General features: G+C 31.2%; 1 protein-coding gene and 1 pseudogene across 2 annotated transcripts; one reads left to right on the top strand and one right to left on the bottom strand.

Moving 5' to 3' along the window:
• Positions 1-9,834: 9,834 nt before the first annotated feature.
• On the top strand, positions 9,835-11,600 carry LOC142548195 (ethylene-responsive transcription factor ERF114-like). 2 transcript variants are annotated; one of them, XM_075656518.1, is made up of 3 exons: positions 9,835-10,268; positions 10,639-10,986; positions 11,098-11,600. In XM_075656518.1, the coding sequence occupies exons 1-3, from the start codon at positions 10,112-10,114 to the stop codon at positions 11,250-11,252; spliced, it is 660 nt and encodes a 219-aa protein (XP_075512633.1). In that variant the 5' UTR covers positions 9,835-10,111; the 3' UTR covers positions 11,253-11,600. The 2 variants fall into 2 exon arrangements, with proteins under 2 accessions (XP_075512633.1, XP_075512632.1); XM_075656517.1 differs by having other exon boundaries at positions 9,839-10,268; positions 10,639-11,595.
• A 4,767-nt stretch (positions 11,601-16,367) lies between these two features.
• LOC142549424 (E3 ubiquitin-protein ligase SPL2-like) lies at positions 16,368-20,392 on the bottom strand (annotated as a pseudogene).
• Positions 20,393-20,729: the final 337 nt, after the last annotated feature.

A 20,729-nucleotide genomic window follows, 5' to 3' on the forward strand; every position in this document is an offset into this window, starting at 1 on the left:
TGGGCTCACGTAATTTAGTTAATTGTATATGGACACGATATCTAATAAAAGATCCAATAAAATGATCTAATTAATTATGAGTTTTTAAAGTATTAAATAAATTGGTATGGTCTATCTTATGTGTAAAAATCCAGCCCAATTAGGTTTTCCATAATGGGTCGAAGACCGCTAAGGTTATATAAGGTTATGGTCCACAAGACACAGAGAAAAACATAGAATATATGTGACACACATATTCTAAATCTCTCTTCTTCTCCCATCTAAGACAAAAATAAGGTAATCGATTCTCTATCAACTTAGAATATCTGTAACTCCAACGCTAGATCAATCAATGGATTCTGGTACGTGTTTACTTTTATTTATATTTCCTGATAATTCGACATGAATTCATCGCATTTGTGATATATGAATTTAATTACATGATTTGTAGATTTATTTTATTAAATCTCTAACAAGTGGTATCAAAGCCACATTCATGCTGAATTATGATAATTTTGTTTATTGATTGATCAAAACAGAAAAATATGTTTTATTCTTAGATCTGATGCGATTTTATAGTCTATAAATTTTTTGGATTCAGATCTAATTTTTTTAAATTTTTTGAATTTGGAACTGAATAATTCGTGTTTTTTGGATCTAATATTTTCGAATTTTACATCAAAAATTTAGATTAATTTTCGAATTTAAAAAAAAATCAAAAATTCGATTTTTCGAATTTGTGATAGAGCCGCCAGATTCATGGCAAATCGGACGTCCTCAGGCAACTTTCTGGCGGCGAGTGCTTAGGCATTTTGTTCTTCACACTCAGGCGCTCCATAACTCCCAATTAGTTAGCTGTAAAAGCTTCTGTATCGATTGAATTCGGTCACGTTTTCTTCTTCATGAATCGCGATCTCATGTGTGATTTATATCTGGACATATTCCGGTCGATTTCTAGCCTAATGCCGACCAATGACAGTGTACTAGTGGTCGCCGCCTTATGGGCTGTCATTTTCCAGTGGTAAGTCGGAGTTCCAGCGACGGCCTCGGCGGCTAGCAGCGGATTTTATTGTTGGGTTAGGTTATTTTCGAATTTGGGGATTTATTTTTTGCTAATCTAAGGCCTTGTTTTGTTGTCCAATTTTGAACCAAATTTGAAATTCAGAATTTTGACCTTTTATTAAATTTTGACTTCCGCAATTTTGATTTGTAAAAATTAAATTCGTCAATTTTAAAATTTAATTGCATGAAATAAAATTAATATGGAATTATTTATTGTTTTTTTATCGCCTTCTTTTATTTCGATAAAATATTTGCGGGTGAATAATTATAAAATGCAAATATTTTATTTCTTCATATTTGGTCTCTATGCTTTATTTGGCTCAATTAAAGAAAATTAATTTTTTTTTGGAAAATTTTAACTTAAATTAATATCATATACTTCAAATTTGGTTAAATTTAAATTACATGTTAATAAAGTGATTTTTTGAGATATGTAGATATTGTTAAAATTAAAAATAATTGTGTTTCAATTTATGCGAAAAATAGCCGGCCCAAAGAAAAACTATTTTTTGGCCAAATTGCAAACACAATAGATAATTTTTAAGTGCATCTAGATCTATGCGGAAAATAATCGGCCCAAAAAAATTTTGACTTCCGCAATTCTGATTTGTAAAAATTAAATTCGACCATTTTAAAATTTAATTACATAAAATTAAATTAATATGGAATTATTCATTGGTTTTTTATCGCCTTCGTTTATTTCGATAAAATATCTATGAATGAATAATTATAAAGTGCAAATATTTTATTTCTTGCATATTTGGTCTATATGCTTTATTTGGCCTAATTAAAGTAAATTAAATTTTATTTTGAAACTTTTAACTTAAATTAATATTTCGATAAAATATTTGTGGATGAATAATTATAAAGTGCAAATATTTTATTTCTTGCATATTTGGTCTATATGTTTTATTTGGCCCAATTAAAGTAAATTAAATTTTATTTTGAAACTTTTAACTTAAATTAATATTTTATATTTCAAATTTGGTTAAATTTAAATTACATGTTAATAAAGTGCTTTTTTGGCATATATAGATATTGTTATATTTCAAAATAAATTGTGTTTCAATTTATGCAAAAAAATAGCCGACCCAAAGAAAGACTATTTTTTGGTCAAATTGCAAACACAACAGATAATTTTTAAGTACATCTAGATCTATGAGAAAAATAATCGGTCCAAAAGAAGATTATTTTCTTGCCATATTTTGTGTACAATATATCTTACTTAAGTGAATTTATATCTATGTAAAAAATAGTCGACCCAAAAGAAGACTATTTTTTGGCCAGATTGCAGACATAATAAATGACCAAAAAAAGTGTTTATATCTATTCAGAAAATAATCGACCCAAAGAAATGTTATTTTTTGGCCAGATTAAACATAAATTATGTGGTCTTAAAGCGTGTCAAAACTATACAGAAATTAATCTGCCCAAATGAAGATTATTTTCTTGCCAGATTGTAGACACATATATAATCTTAAATTGTGTTAAACTTATGGGGAAAATGATTGGCCCAAAGAAAGGTCGTCTTTTGGCCAAAATTTAGCACAATATATGTATTAAATATGTGATAATTTTGGATTTATCTATACATGCAATTGTCCGTCCAAATAAAGATATATTGTTGGTCGGATTTATTATCAATATTTAATAACCATGATATTTGAATGTATCACTTACAAATTGTTATTTTTGTTCCAAGCCTAAATATGAATGTTGTGCTAGGTGCTTTTTTTTGGCCCACCACCTGCATGCATATATTTATGTGACTTATTTAATTTAAATATATGCATGGACTATAATTTATTGTTTTTTTGTTCTATTTGGTATAGTATCTTCTATGTCAACCAATCTTAACAACATTCCAGTACTTAATGGCTCAAATTTCAAGAAATAGAAAGAGCATGTTATGATAATGCTCGGCTGTATGAATTTGGACTATGCATTAAGGGAATATCGTCTCGCACCTTTGACCAGGTTAGGAACTGCTGATCAAAAGGGAACTTTGGAAAAGTGAGAGCGATCAAATCACATGAGTCTGATGATTATGAAACATTCCATTTCAGATACTATAAGGGTTGCGATTCCTGAAGAAAATAATGCCAAAAGGTTCCTTACTCAAATAGCAGATCGTTTCCCTGCAAACGAAAAGGTCGAAACAAGTACTATGTTGACTAAACTTGTCTCAATGTGATATAAAGAGAAATGGAACATAAAGGAGTACATGATGGAAATGTCAAATCTTGTGACTCGATTAAAAGAATTCAAGTTGGAATTGTCAGAAGACATAGTCGTGAATTTAGTCTTGATCTATCTGCATGTGTAATTTAATTAATTCAAAATAAGTTATAATACCCAGAAGGAAAAGTGGACTTTGAAATGAACTTATTGATCAGTACGTTCAGGAGGAGGAGAGATTGAAACAAGATGTGATTGAAAGTGCTCATTTGACATCTAACTATCAAGGTAATTACATCAATAAGAAAAGAAAATGGAGCAATAAGAAAAGAAACTCTGGGACTTCACCGCATATGGAGCAATATAAACTAGATAAAGTGATCACTTGTTTCTTTTGCAAAAGAACTCATGGGCATGTGAAGAAGGATTGACCCAAATACGCCAATTGACATGAAAAAAAAGGTTGCCTAAGGAGCCGGTTGCCAACTGATGGTGAAAGATACATTGTATGAAAAATGACAATAAGATTGTTGGTGTTTTTAAAAGCTTTATTTAGGAACTGATATTTTTATTTTCTGGTATTTAAATTTGGAAAACACTTTTGTTGCACAGTTTTTTAGACGCATTTTGATTTTAGTTTCGTGTTTGGACAAATCAAGTTTTTCCGTTATCCACGTGGTAATGAAACTTTTCAATTTTTCGAAATTCAAATATGTTTGGTATGAGTTCCTTAATTGATAAGATTGATAAATTGAACATCAATATTTTAAATGTCATCGATATTATGCATGCATGAAATCATCATGAAATTAAATATAAATTAATTTCGTATGTTGACTTTAGTAGGAGTGAGTCAATTAGAAGTCAACATTGAGAAGAATATATTGATGTCTATGTCCACATATGTTGTAGTATACATTTTATAAGATGGTAATATCATTTGGATTTATAAAGAACACCGTTTAGATTTTATGTACAACAATGGAATGTTTGGCATATATTTAAGAAACCCGACATTGGATCATTAATCGGGTTATGCAGTATATAAAGTGAACTAAGGATTTTATGCTTACATATCGTAGATCTAACATTTGGAAATAGTTATATATCTGGACTTCAAAAAAAGTTGCAATGTTTTATCACCGGCAATTATAATTGGTCTAAGAAACCATTGTGGATAAGTTGTGATCATAAAACCATTATATTATATTTAAAGAACAACTGAAGCTTGTCAAAGTCAAAATATTTTGATACGAAGTTTCTAGTTGGAAAAAAATAATTCAGAGTGGTTGTGTGTCAATTGAGCATGTTATTGCAAACTCTATGATTGCGGATTCATTTGTCATAGGTTGGCCACCCAAGATGTTTATGGGCATGTGACACACATTGGTGTTGTCCACATAGTTGATATGCATGTACAATGGGAGTTTGTATTTGGTTTGAGCATTGACTCATTTACCATGATTTAAGTTTATGTACAGACTAAGGTTTATTTGAATTACTCTGAAATAAAATGATGACTTTCATTGTTGTTTATCATTTGATTGAAAGTCTGTTATTGAACTCTCTGAGCCATTAGGAGGATCAGTTGGAAATTCAGATTATATTCTTTGATCACATATATGTGTTTCCATGCTACACATCCATATTTGATCTATGTTATTGATTATGCTAATATTATGATCATTGATGGATCAATGATTTCAAATGTAGCGATGACTGCTTTGGTTCAATATTAGTATAATTGATAGACCAGATTGTTAAGAAATATTTTGGTTTAGATAGCGAGACCTCAATCCAATTTTTGTATATACAATATACATATAACTTATATGGTCCAAGTGAGAGATTGTTGGAATTATTTTGTGAGCTCGCATAATTTAATTAATTGTAATGGACACGCTATCTAATAGAGGACTCAAAATGATCTAATTAATTATGAGTTTTCAAAGTATTAAATAAATTGGTATGATCCACCTCATATGTAGAAACCCAACCCAATTAGGTCTTGATGGATCGAAAACTGCTAAGGTTATATAAGGTTATGGTCCCCAATGAACAGCAAAAAAATATATATATATATATGACACACATATTCTAGATATCTCCTTCTCCCATCTAAGACAGGAATAAGGTGGTCGATTCTCTGTTGCCTCGAAAGATCCATAACTCCGACGCTAGATCAATTAATGGATTATGGTACGTGTTTACTGTTATTTATATTTTCTGATAATTCGACATGAATTCCTGGCGTTTGTGATATATGGATTTAATCACATGATTTATAGATTTATTATATTAAATCTCCAACACGCTTATCGCAAAATTCTCAGTGAAATTCACCCCAAAGCAACCTTGATCGATCTTTGCGATGAAACTCTGTGATTCCCTTGGCTCGAGAGGAGCTGATTTTAGTCTCGTTTCCTCGTTCAAACTTGACAGCATATATATTTGGCCAACGTTTTTTAGTCAGATGTATACATTTGCAACCTATTGCTCTCTTTGTACCTGTTTTCCTCACTTGGAGGAGTTCAAGAAATCCATAAATATTTAAAGCATTACAGTGTAATTTAACTATCGTTGTAACTATGAATATGTAGCGTAGGAGATGCAGAAGTTGCCTGCTACAAATAGAATTAATTGGAACATGCAGTACTCCGTTTCTTGTTGGTATATAGATTAATGATTTATTGGCAAGGAGATGGGCTTTTGTCATGGTTCGATTGGAACCCCTGGCATCCCGACGAGGATTATACAAGAGACCGTGCCATTGTTAAAATAATTTAGAAGATGTGTTCTATTGGCATCTATGCGACTATGCGCATGTTCAAGTAAGCATATCTTATAATATCCATATCTATATTAGTGGTATGAGTATGATTATAATACTAGCTAATAATCTGAAAAAATAAAAAATAATTAAAAACTATGATTTTATGTAAGTTAAGTGAAATCGAAAACTACTTGAAAATAATGAGAAGTGTATACGAGTGAGAGTGGTATTGAGATGAGTGACCTTCTGAGAAGTTCTCGTACGTCAAACTGCTGACATTACGTCGTTTGATCTGGTTGGCTAAGTGAACCATAAAAGAGTGACACCAGATCTTAACGTGTGATATCAAGGCCGACAATAGGGAAAAGATAAAACCGATCTCTAAATATATGAGACAACAACAACTGATAGACATACATCTCCCCGGATTTGTAGTTCTAACAGCCTGACTTATTAGCACCCAAGTAGGTGCACTCTCCGCTACCACGAGTATAAGGAAATAAAGTTGTGTCTTGGCTAATGGTTATATCTTTTGGCCTAGTAATAATCGCTTGATCCTAACAATTGGTATCAGAGATAGATCATGAGTTCAATTCTTCTAAGAAGCATTTTTTTTTATTTCTTGGGGTGAATGTTGGGTTAAGTCTCTATGAATGAGAGTAATACTAGAATGAGTGACATCTTGGGAATTAACTCGTGCATTAAGCTGCTGATGTTACGCCGCTTGATCTGGTTGGCTAAGTGAACCATAAAAGAGTGACACTTGATTTTAACATATAATACTATTTTTACTGGGGACAGGGCCGAAAACATGGAAAAAGTAAAACTGATATCTAAAAGATATGAGACGACACCGGCTGATAGACACACACCTCCCCAGACTCATGGTCATAACAACCTGACCCATTAGCACACAAGTAGGTGCACTTTACGCTGCCACGAGTATTAGGAAATAAAGTTGCATCTTGGCGAAAATCTATTGCTTTTGGCCTAGTGGTAAATGCTCGATCCTAACAATTGGTATCAAAGATAGGTCATGGATTCAATTATCCCAATAAGCATATTTTTATATTGCTTGGGGATGTTGGGTTAAGCATACATGAGTGAGAGTAGTACATGGATGAGTCACCTCCTATGAAGTTCTCGTGAGTCAAGTTGGTGAAGTTGTGAGAGCAGTACTGAGATGATGATCTCTTAGGAAGTTCTCGTGCATCAAGTTACTGACGTTGCGCCGCTTGATCTGGTTTGCTAGATGAACCGTAAAAGAGTGACATTATATCTTAACGTGTAATAATGTCGCTGCTAAGCACATGGCCGATAGTATGACGTCATTAACGAGTAACACTATATCTACTACGAACATGGCCGATTGTAAAGAAATGGTAAGACTGATCTCTAAGAGATACGAGACAGCATCAACGGATAGACACGCACATCTCCAAACTCATAAGCTTAAGACTCTGATTCATTAACAACCAAGTAGGTGCATTATACGTTGTCACGAGTATAAAAAATAAAGTTGCATCTTGTCTTACAACTATAATTTTTATTCTAATAGTAAGCATTTGATCATAAGATTAGGTAAATGAAATTCTTAATTATCTTTTGTATTTAATTTTTTTTCATGATTAAGAGATGACTTTAGATGTTCATTTAAAAATAGAGAAAGTTTTCCAATATTCTTTTTAAAATTTTTGCACAAAATATGCTTCTCTATCGAGTTAATTAACAGACTGATCGTTGTTAACAATGTAGTTTGTTATTGTTGACAAGGTGATCATTGATGTTTAACCCGTACTTAACCTACACACCAAACACTATATATTTAATCACACTATATAAATGACCTATATTTATCAATTTTTATATCATGCATATTATATCTTCCCATATTTTGATTATCCATACCAAATAATATCTTATTTTATTTATAAAATGAAGATTGCACATAAAAACTCTTATGAGATCGTCTCATGAGTAAATTTTGTGATATATATCTCAACACTCACTCAATTCATGAAAAATATTATTTTTTATGTCAAAATATTACTTTTCATGATGATTATGGATCGAGTCGCCTCATCTGACAGATATAAAATCTGTAAGACAGTCTCATATGTGACATAATTTTTTAAAAATATGTGACATTCATGGTCATCAAATGTATATTTTCTATTTTGCTCTTCAATAATAATAGTTAACTAAAGTGATTGTTCTATCTACTCAAATTTAATATATATATTTGTGTATAATACATACATACATACATACATCTCATGAATAATTTTTATTGTCTAAAATGTAGAGCTTGGTATAAAAAAATTATGTAAACTAGAACACTTTAAAAAGATTCTGAGTTAATATTATTGGTAAGGCCTAAATTTTATGCCTGCATATTATTTTTGTTATTTTCTTTAACACCCATCCTAGCTAAAAAAAATTAATTAATGGAACGATTTAATATTCTTTAGATGATAATTATATATTATAAAATATTTTATACAAAATTTAATTTATACACAAGCTATATATTTGTAAAAAAAATGTATATGACTTAAATTTTTCAGTTGAAGTATGGAATTTATGAACCACGACTTATATTTAATATAAATGAATATCGATTACCCTACCAAAAGAAAAATAAATATAAATATCGATTTTGTCCATTTTTCTTCACCAAGCTTTTACGTGTTGGATTTAGTATCGGAATACATCCAAATTAGACCAGATATTTGTACACCGTTGGACAGCTCTTTTAACTCAATTTGATTTAAAATTTTCGATATTTTTTTAATAGTATTTTTGATAAATCATTTGTAATTTGGAAAGTTGTTGCATTAATATAATAAAGTAAAAAAGCAAAAATACGATAATGTTTTTTTTTTCCTAATAAAGTAGACAGAAATTTGTGCTTGTTTTTTGTAATATTGTCTGAAATAATAATATGTTTGAAGTTTGAAATAATTGTTTGAGGTTTTCCAACTCTCAAGCTATATGTATTCAAAAGTTGACGATAAATTAGTTGCTTTTCACATAATAAAAATCTTTAAAAAATAAGCTTTTTTTTTCTTCTGTTCACGCAAATGATTTTGTAATTTGAATATGTATTTTGATAATAAAATTTTTATTTATACATTTAATTAGATAATAAGCAAACCTACAATCTACACATGACAAATATTATGTAAGGATAAAATAGGAAAGATTTTTTGTGTGGTTGTGCTATTCCAAATCAGTCTCTATAATGCTCTTGCTTGATTAATAATTAGTACTTGAGCACACACATTCAACATAAAAATTATATTTTATATATAGAAATAAATTTAAATTAATTAAAAAGATAATAAATTATTTTAAAAATAATTACATATATTATATTCTTAATAAAAAGATTGAAAGATTTAAAGGAAGGTTATTAAATTTAGGAAAATAAAATTAATAAAATTATACAATAATTATATATTTAAATTTATTTTGATGTCAGAAATCCATACTATATATATATATATAGTTTTGATATGATGCACACTCACCGCGTACACTTATATGAGTACCGATGATATGTCAGTCACCTATTGAATGTATAATTTGATATATTTCATTAAATCTAATATGTTGATGTCATCTCATCAGTGTTTACATAAGTGTGTACGACAAATGTGCAACATATTAAAACTATATATATATATATATATATGAATGAAATTTAATGTAGAAACCATTAAGAAGCATTTTTTTTTTTTTTTTTGAGCTAATTGATTTATTTTGTTATAATTGAAATTTGAACCGAAAGCTTGTCTCAAACACGAGGTACGCTGTAAGTCAACAATTAACATTTTAAAGTATAAGAACATGTCATAGCCAAACAGTAAGCCCTAGAATGAAATATTTTTTCATTGTCTTTCCTCCTTATAAAACCTTAGCTTTCCCATAAGAACAATCTATCACTCTCACCTCTTTTGATTTGATTATTCTACTTCAAGTGAAGAACAGAAGACAGTCACAGTGGATCCAAGAAATGGGAAGAGGTCCTTTTCATCCAATGAATCGGAGGAGAAAGAAGATCATAATGTTCATGACTCATTATTCCCTATATACTCGGCTCGATCTCAGCACGACATGTCGGCTATGGTATCTGTACTGTCCCAAGTCATCGGCTGCACCGGAGAAAATCGAGCATTGCCCGGTTCTGTCGATGTATTAAACTCATGGGCAGGGCTACCCCATCATCATCAGTCAACTGCAGCACCGGCATCTCTCAATATTCAAGAAGAAGGTATATATATATATCCATACTACCCTCAAATCTTTAATTCTTTGAACATTAATGGTATATATAATACATTGATCAATTTTATCATTTCAAACCACAATATATCATTGAATGACTGATAAAAATTGCCGTTAGACACGACGAAAAAACGAAAAATCATTAATATATCGATGCGCACATAATACAAGTGATTCGATTGCTACTAGTGTACATGTATGTGCGCGTGGGTGTGTGAGTTGTGTAGCTAAAGACTCTTTTTTGTGATATCTTTCGAGATTACATGTCAAAACCCTTGTTTAGAACAAGAAAATGCATCTTTCTTTAATAAAATTAGGTGTTTACTCATATAATTATGACTTGTTTTTATGAAAAGGGAGTAGCTCAAACCAAAAGAGAAGACACTACAGAGGAGTGCGGCAGCGGCCATGGGGGAAGTGGGCGGCGGAGATACGCGATCCCAAGAAAGCAGCAAGAGTTTGGCTCGGAACTTTCGAATCCGCGGAGGCTGCAGCTCTTGCATACGATGAAGCGGCACTTAAATTCAAAGGAAGCAAAGCCAAACTCAACTTCCCCGAAAGGCTTCAAGCCGAAAAGTCCATGTTTGGTTACAATATTACACATCCTCTTGGAAATACAAGTAGTGCTCAAATTCCAGCTCCACATCAACAAAATAGCAATCACCTGAATGTTCTTCAATATAATTCACAGCTAGCGCCGTCCGGTGGGATTCATAGCAATAATAATTTGCTCGGTTACGGAAATTTTTCGACTTCCTATAATTATGCACCTGCAGGATCTTATTTTTATGATGAGGGTTTTTTAAATAATGCAGTACCGATGGTATCTTCTTCATATCAGCAGCAAGAACAAGATTTCTTGAGGTTTCAGCTACAATTCGGAACGTCATCGACATCTTCTTCTTCTTCTTGTTCGAGTAATTCTAATTATTCTATTCGAAATTGGGAAGAATTTGAGAGACACAAGTGATCAAGAAGGTAACTAGAATGTGGAGCAAGATCCATGAGGAAACTTCATTGCATGGATGTTCTTTTTATTTATTTTATTTCAGTTTTATTGTTTATTTATTTTTATTTCTTGTTTTTGGAGTTTTTATGCCTTTGAAAGACTCGTGAATGTAGCCAAAACATTGGTTCATTTTCATGATTATATTATGTACTTAATGTTTTTCGTTTGTTTCAAATTTCAAGCATAAAAGGGTAAGTAGTACTAGAATACAATTTCCTCTCTAAAATATTATTTATATATACGTATTTTAATTAGTAACTTCTAATTATAAAACCAATTCACTTTCGTATATGAAATTGTATTTATAGAATAATTAATTTTTTAGTAATATTATTAATCAATACATTTATCTTAAAATCAAGTTAAACTATATATATGATAAAGTACGTGTGGTATACATCAATTCATATTATTTGTTTTATGAGTAGGTCTCTTGTGAGACGGTCTCACGAATCTTTATCTGTGAGACGGGTCAACCCTCTTAGCATAAAAAAGTAATACTTTTTCATGGATGACCCAAATAAAATATATGTCTCACAAAATATGACCCATGAGACCGTCTCACATAATTTTTTGCCTTGTTTTATTCTTATTTAACAGAATAATTGGTAATTAATAAATAATTTAAGTTTATTAGTGAGATCCACATATGTTTGAGTGGTATTTTTTTTTTTAATTTTTCCCCAAAAAAATTTGACAAAATATTATAATCGAACCCTCTTAAAAATGGTAAAGTAAGGGGTCAAGATATTAAAAGGAGAAATTATATACAAAAGAATGATATTTGATATGAATTGCAAGAAACTAAAAAAATAAATAAAATCAATTACTTAATTGGTAGCAAACAAAGAAATAAACTTTTAACCAAGGTTAATCTGGTCAATGAAATACACAAGAGTTTGAAAATTAGAAATTTTGGATTTTAATGGACTTCAAACATGATGGTATCAAAATTATCAATTTATATATGCAAAAAAAAAAAAAAACCAATTTATATAATATAATATGATCTAATTATTTTATAATATGGTATATTATTTTGCACCTGGAGTCTAACGGATTTAAGAATGAAAAATAATATATATGTACATAAAATTATAAAATTATGGCAATGGGCAACCCTGCTTGTATTATGTAGAAGACCTTTTAAATTGCAAATGAAAAAAAAAGGTTAAAATTTTATGTACAATTTCATTGAAAATCATGTTTTGGCCACACCTAGTTTTATTAATTTGTCTCCGTTTAATTTCTTGGTCTCGTCTCGCTCCTGCTCTGAAAAATATTATTAGGTTCATAACTTATTTTTCCAACACAAACACTTTTTTGATTATGGATCTACTACCAGAAATTCAATGTGTAATTTCAATATTCAACGTGTATTCTTGAATAATCTCGTTTTTCAATTATTCAACTATTTCATTTTACTGAGTTCAATGTTAGCCAGATTAGTCAACATTTTATATGTTTTGATGCAATAACAAGACATTATTTGTAACACGTAGTTTTGTTGGTTGGTTAATTGGTCACATTTATTCATGAAATGAGAATTGCCCATACGTAAAAACATAATTATTAAGACAAAAAGGTTAAGAATCGTTATTTACACACGAAGCAAAGTATAATTAATTTTATCGTATTTGGTCTGAAAACTAAACAAGGAAAGAAGAACAAAAGTTAAAGAAAGATCAAAAGGTTATAAAGAGTGTAATATACTTGCCTGGGAAGCTAATTCAGATGCTCTCTCTTTTAAATTTGGCATTTCCCAAGTCCCAAAAATTATGAAGTGTATGCATCTCTCTCTATATATATACATCACCAAAAAAAAAAAAACACACACACAATTTGCGACGGTCTTTGCAATATTATGCTAAATGTAGCGACAGTATTTGAAAACCGTCGATAAACTAGTATCTTTTTTTGTAGTGTATATACACAAAAACTCTTGTGATACTGTCTCACAAAATTATCTTATATGTCAATTTTGTGGTACGGATGTCTGATCCAACCTGATTCATGAAAAATGTGATAGAAACATGCTAAATGTGAAATGTAGAAAATGGAATCATTGTGAGCTAGTCTTTCAATTCGGCTATACACTTCCTTAAAATACGACAAATTTTGTTAGATTTGTCTAGGCGTGGACGTGTCATCTAATTGAAAATGAAATATCCCTTTGTTTATGGTGAGAGAAAATTGGAATTTTATTTAAGTAAATTGACATTTATAGAGTTTTAGTTTTATAACTTGTAACGTTTGATTTTTATTTAATGAGTTAGATTTTTTTTGTTTAATCATTTTTTTAAGCAGCAACTGCTAAATCCACCAAATATTGTTTATTTGACACCATTATTTTCTTACATGGTTCATGTGACGAGAGTAAATTCTATGTTATACACATTAAAATATATCTAAGCAAAATAAAAAGTTTTTTCGTCTTATTTTGAAATATTGAGTGTTGTTTTGAATTATTTTTTCTTTTTGTTTTTACTTATTCGGTGTGTATAATATAAGTTTATTTCTCGTTACAAGAGCTATGTCGGATATCATTAGTGTCAAATAAACAATATTCGAAGATTTTATGACTCGTGACGAAAAAAGACTAAAACAAAAAAAAATTCAAGTTACTGTATAAAAATCAAATATCGTCAAGTTACATGACTAAAACCCAAAATATATACACTTAAAAGAATAAAAGTACAAATTTTCTTTTATGATATGCATGATTAAAATATTGGTTTTTTAGGATTAAAAGTCCAAATTTATTGCCAAAAAATTGATAATAATTTGCATATGTCCACTTGCTACGGCTGACAATTTGTCTAGCCAATCTCTCCGTCCCAGCTAATTAATTATCGCTCCGCCCATCCATTTTTCACTAGTACGAAATTATATATATAGTACAAAAACATTGACCGAAATGCCAATCGTGAAATTGCACGTTTTTATTGTATTTTAGGTTCGACTTGGGACTATTTAGCTAAACTCATTTGTAAAAATTATGCATTAAATTTTAGAGAGAATTACATTCGTACCATGTAACTTTGCACGTTTTTACTTATTTTTGTTCATGTTATTGGTTAATTTATGGTATTAGTCAACTAATTTACATTTTTTTTTATGATTTTAATCATTTTTTCACTCGAATGCTCACATACGCACGATCTAGATATAGATGAGAATATAATAATAGATATGACACAATAATGTAGTAAGATTCATAAAGCCAACTTCTCTTAGTGAAATAAACACATGTATTTTTGTTGTTTTTGTTGTTCATCTCTGACATGACACACAACAAGCAATTTTTGATGACATGTCATTATTTTTCGATTGTGTGTCCGCATTCCGATAAAAATTAATTGATTAAAATCGTGAATTGACTGACAACCATGACTAAAAATGAAAAACATATAATTTCGGGACAAAAAAATATAAATTTTCCAAAATCTTAGAAATTTTTTTATTTAATTGATAACAATCATTGTCATCGATCTCGCTCGGTATTGAGCATCCAAGAAGGAATGATATATTAATAATTTTCCCCTCCTTTTCTTGGCTTACAAGAATAAAAGGTACCTAATTAAAGTTTGTTTTTGCTTCACTTTCATGCAAGAATTTTTTTTTATATGTCCACAAGCTTTTCGGCGCCGACCCACAAAATTCTTGTCTCCACACGTGCATCTAGCTTATTTATTTAAACTTTTTAGAACTCAATCTTGTTTTGAATTTGAAATCATGCTTATTACGAAGGACAAAAAATTTGTGTGAGACGGTCTCGTGGGTCGTATTTTATGAAACGGATCTCTTATTTGGGTCATCCATAAAAAAATATTACTTTTTATGCTAAGAGTATTATTTTTTATTGTGAATATCAGTAGGATTGATCCGTCTAACAGATAAAGATTCGTGATACCGTCTCACAAGAGACCTACTCATTATGAAGAACAATAAAAAAAATGATAGTATTTGATTTTATTTAAATATTTCATATAAAATTTCGAAATTCAAATCGAAGTAGTGTGAATCAACTCCTTAGTCCCGATTATTTAATATAAAAAGAAGCTATTATGTTAATATTTATTAAAAATAATATTCTTAGGCAGTCAAATTTGGAAAAAGAATGATTATTTTTTTAGTTTTTTTGGAAGAAATTTTAGGAAGCATGGTCCCATGCACTTGTTCTCTTGTTTATCGCATGCATTTGGTCCAACAAGACTTGGACGCCATGGCGTGACACTTGTACATTAATTAATAATTATTTATTTCATTTTTTAAAAAAGTTTCCAAGCCTGCTTAAATGTTTGTCGGATTTGGGCAAGCCTTTCGGTGTCCGATGGATGAATTTGAAATTGATTATATTATTGTTAACAATAAATTTGTGCTTTACTTATTTATATAAATGTAACACATGAATTTCAAATACATCTATTATTTAATGAATTTGAAATCCGTGTGACACGGATGTATCACAGAATTTCATTCCATTAACTAGTTAATTTTATTTGGGTTTTATTATAATCATTTCATTAGTAAATAAGTGTTAGTATGAACCTGTAAATCAGATCATACTTCCATGTCCTAAAATTTTCATGGATCTCAAATAGAAAGAAAAAACTAAGGTGAAAAATCACCACCCTTCGTGCAAATCATGGATTAATGGACCCATAATACCGACTGATATCCCATGGACATTATGCCCAAATCATATTTGGGACCCCTGATCCATCTCCAATCAAGGTAGAAGGCCCAACACGGGCCCAATTATTCTTCTATAAATATCATGTACAAGTGTCTAACTCATTCATTCACTATATTGTTTTTCAACAGCACCCTTAGCTGCTCTCCACTTTTATTCTCAGTCTCTGTCTTGAGCGTTGACGGGATTACGTCAGTACACCCTCCTGACCCCCTTCTAATGGTTTTATTTGTGATTTCAGACTCGAGACAATTTTGAAACCTACGTCTGGACTAATGACATTTGCTGGAATCAGACCCTAAATTTCTCATGACTGTCATCGACATTTTTTAATATTGAATGCAATGATTCGAATATAAAGAATAATATAGAAATTATAATTAAAAAAAGCTAATTATTTTACTCAATACTTGAAAATTTCCTTAAAAAAATCTTCACATCAAAACACATGATATTATGCACCCAACATCAGACAAATCCTATTATCGTTCAAGTAAGACACCACACTCGACGAATGCTCTCTGCCACATAATATGTTCTACAAAATGCTCTTGCAGCACATAATATGTCAATGTTCCTAAAATATACAACAAAAAATGTGGATCACTTGCCTAACAACTAAGTCCTAACTATGATCTATTTCAAGAATCGTATATCCTTACTGAACTCCGGATTGACAGCCTGCATACCGGACGCTTGGGTGATACTTCACGCTCGACTGATAGAGCACAACGTTGACAACATACAAGATGCCCGCATGGAATAAAAGCAGAGTGACGCCTTCTAGTCAGGCAAATCACACATAGCTCTCCGTCTGGCACATCTGCAGACTCTTCTTCTGCAACAGCCACTGGAGATGAAACTTCTATATCATTGTGTTGCTGTCGGGCTTCTCTCTGTTGCCTCCATGCTTTCCATTTCATCCAATTTCTGAAGAGAGTAATAAACAAAGACGTCATGAAAAAGTGCTATTTCGTAACCTTTAGGTTGTTACGAACAGGTCCATCTCCCATTTTAAATTATCAATTGTCCCATTTAAGCCCCTTTAAAACCGTGAAGGTGAGCACACATTCTCATATCCATTAATATTAACGTAAGTATCAACATTATCAGTCTCAAGGAATCTAAATTAAAGGAAAAAGATAGTATAAGTGTGTCTTTTGTGCCAACATAAAACTGATGATTTAGAGCACACTATGCATGAAGATGAACGTAAGCATCAAGGAATCAGTTTAAAGGGAAGCAAGGTAGAGGATAAAAGAATATAATTCAAACTTTTCCCTTTAATGCCAACATCTGACAAAGGATGTCAAACATATCAAACTTTTCCCTTGAATTCTAAGAAGGAATGGTTAGTTTAATAAATTTTACCTTGCAACAGAGTAGGCAAGGACGCATATTCCGAGGGAACCAAATACAAATCCGCTCCACATTAGCACTTTAGTTTTGAAGGAAAGATCTGATATCATCTGATCCTTGGTCATTTCAGATCTACATAAATCTTTGCAACAGTCAGCTCCCTAGATTAGATTTAGGGAAACAAAAAACATATAAAAGATTGATGCAGCTGCAGTTCCATAAAAACACAGAAGCATTATTAAAAATAACCAATACATAAGATATCACAAAAGAACAATTCTTTGGTTTTACCAAACAAGTTCACTACAATTTTCAAGCATGAAATAACCAGAATGCAGCAATATAGAATTTCTCTGGCAGCAAGGGTGGACCAACTAACGAAAAGTGGCAAACAAATTTTTTCAGTAAAAGGTCGATAAAATAGGATATCCATATTCTCAGTATACACAGTTATTTTAACAATAACCCAAGAATAAATGCAAATGTGTGTTATTTTAAACATCTCATGAGAACCACCAAAAAAAATATTCAATCGAGGTATTAAAAAATGCATAATTTTCATACTTTCAGAGGAGTTGATACAACAAATTCAAAATAAAGATAATCTTGAAGTGTATTATCTTAACTATCAAATGAATTTCAAGAAAATTTCCTTACAGAAAATAAGGAAGGTCTTTGCATGATTTGATCTCAGGAATCCCATCTCTAAAACTGCAGGTACCAACAACTGTTACAACCTTTCCAAGAGGAAGTATTTTCTCTTCGTCCAGCATACCAACCTGCAACATATATAAATAAATTTTAGGGAAAAGTAAGACAAAATCAGCTCAAGAAACTTTTTATCATCGGACATTCACGAGATTGAACGCACAGGATACTTATGCCCGAAAAGCGCCTGCAAAAAAGTACTAGGAAAAGCATTGATAGGATGCACATGACGATAGACTGTGATGAGCGGTAATGGATGTCTTGAACCTTCCATATTGATATGAATATAATCAGATATTTTTCCTGATTCAACAAGAACAAAGGGAACCTGATGGGAAAATGTCAGTCATTCATCAGATCAACATCAATATTAAAGATGCTGAATTCTGTGAGAAAATACTGAAATACATATATAAGGAAACCATGAGTTTAAAATGTTACATAAAAAAGAGGGAAAATAAAACATCAGTAACTGCGAAATCTCACATTAAATCATATTATCGACCAGAATCAAGTGCAAATAAATATATGAAACCATAACAAGTTACCATTCTGATTGAGGACGACCCTTCCTCTTTCCAGGATCTAGGAAGCAAAATGCGTAGATCTGAATTCCAACCTATTATTCCACTCCGTTCATTGTATATATACTCCTCAAAAATAAATATGAGAGAAATAAGTCAATTAATAATAGAAAGTGAAAAAATGAAGAAAAATCGGTTCAATGCTACAAAGGGTATAAACTTTAGTAGACTGCAATTCCTAAGGAATACTCATATAGAAGTTGGCATCATGGTATAATATGTTTCAACCGTGAGTTTTTTCATAGAGTAATGGTTACTCAAAAAGACAACTTATTAATGTGCCTCACGCAGCTGTCAAGAAACAATATTCCGCTCAAGACTATGACAAAATTCAAAATGAAGCCAGTACTCCACAGTCCACAATCCACATATAACCTTCTGTATATTTCTATAAGTATTCAAAAATCAGATATTCTTCGATTCAATTCTCTCAGCATCTATGTTACATGGATATGGGTACAGGTTCGATACGTACAGCGATACAAAAATTTTTGAAAATATAAGATACGATACGATTAGAATACGATAATTATTAAAAAATATATAAATATTATATATATATATATATATATTTAATAATAAAAATTGTAGAGATATACGTATTTATATAAATATATTGTAGAAATATATATATAAATTTATGTAAATATATACAATGTATTATTTCAGAGCGGTGATTTAAATTTAAAAAGAAAAGGCCAAAAAATTTTCTGAGTGTTTAAAAAAAAAGCCGAATATTTTTTTTACGAAACATGTCACCGCCATGTTCATGACATATTCTAGCTATGTCCATGGCGTATCCGACTGGTGAAACATGCAAAAAGTCAACGACACCGATTTTGCCGTGTCATATCCGTGTCCAATACTTCAAAAAAAAAATTAGGAGTGTCCGCGCTACATAGCTCGGCATCTTCGGTACCAATCCTTCAAAGCTTTCGCACTATCAAATCACTCTAAACTTCACAAGCTCATCATTATCATTTTCTCTTCATCCAAATCAACTTTCAATTCAACTTCCAACACATCATTCTAGTAGTTCACAAATAATTCCACCAACAAATTCATCAATATATAATCACCAAATACAAATCTGGGTGAAGTTTAAAACCTTTTTCTTCTTCCCATACTCCACAATTTCAAATTGAACTTTCAGGAAACCGATAAATAGAAGAAATTCAAGCTAAAACAACTTTCAAAGAGCAAACAGCAACATCAGGTCAAACGAAATAAAACCAAATAAGCATAAAAAAACGAAACATACAGTTTGAGTTTGTTCCAATACAACGCCTTTTTCTCCTGACTCTCGAGAAACAATCACATCATTCGCATAACCCCTAAGATTCGTCCACTGCCCCTTCACCGCAGATTGCGCCTCCACGATACCCCTAACTATCACTATATTTCCACCCTCCTCGCTGTTGGAATGATTCTCGCTATTTTGAGAATAATTCGCTGAAATTTTATCGTCCGAACAGAGTGACCGAAGATCCGAAATCTGAGAATAAGGCAATTGGCGAATTTTCCGTATTGCTGATGATGTGACCAAAAACTTCCGGATGGAGCGGAACGCGACGTAACAAGGCCAACTCCGAGGAACGCGCAGTCAGCCGTGAGCGACAGCTGCGCCAGAACCGTCGCTACCGCGCGATCGCGTGCGGACATCGAGCTTCCCAATTGATTTCGCGCGTTCTGTGAATTTGCCTCTCAAATGGATAATTGCTTTGTATTTGTTCATGTTCGTGGGCCATGAAAAGCACAGTGGGCTTGGACTATGGCCCAATAGAAATGACCCATTTAGCTATTCACCTATCTATAATTTATAAACAATTTAAAATCGATTCTCAAATCTTTGATTTGAGCTTTACTTCTTTGGTTATCACGGTTGACAACCGAATTAACCGATTATTCGATTTTAGAAAGAAAAAAAAATTGGTATGGTTCGGTTTTATAAAAAAAATCAATTGGTTTGGTTTTAAGAAATTCGATTTGATCAGTAACTGAATTAATCGAACGCTCACCAACTATTTATAAAGACATACTTGTTGATTCTGTACTTTATTTGCTAAATAATTGAATTTCCCTCGAGATCTC

Source organism: Primulina tabacum, chromosome 6 (assembly GCF_025594145.1).
Source record: "Primulina tabacum isolate GXHZ01 chromosome 6, ASM2559414v2, whole genome shotgun sequence".
NCBI lineage: Eukaryota > Viridiplantae > Streptophyta > Magnoliopsida > Lamiales > Gesneriaceae > Primulina > Primulina tabacum.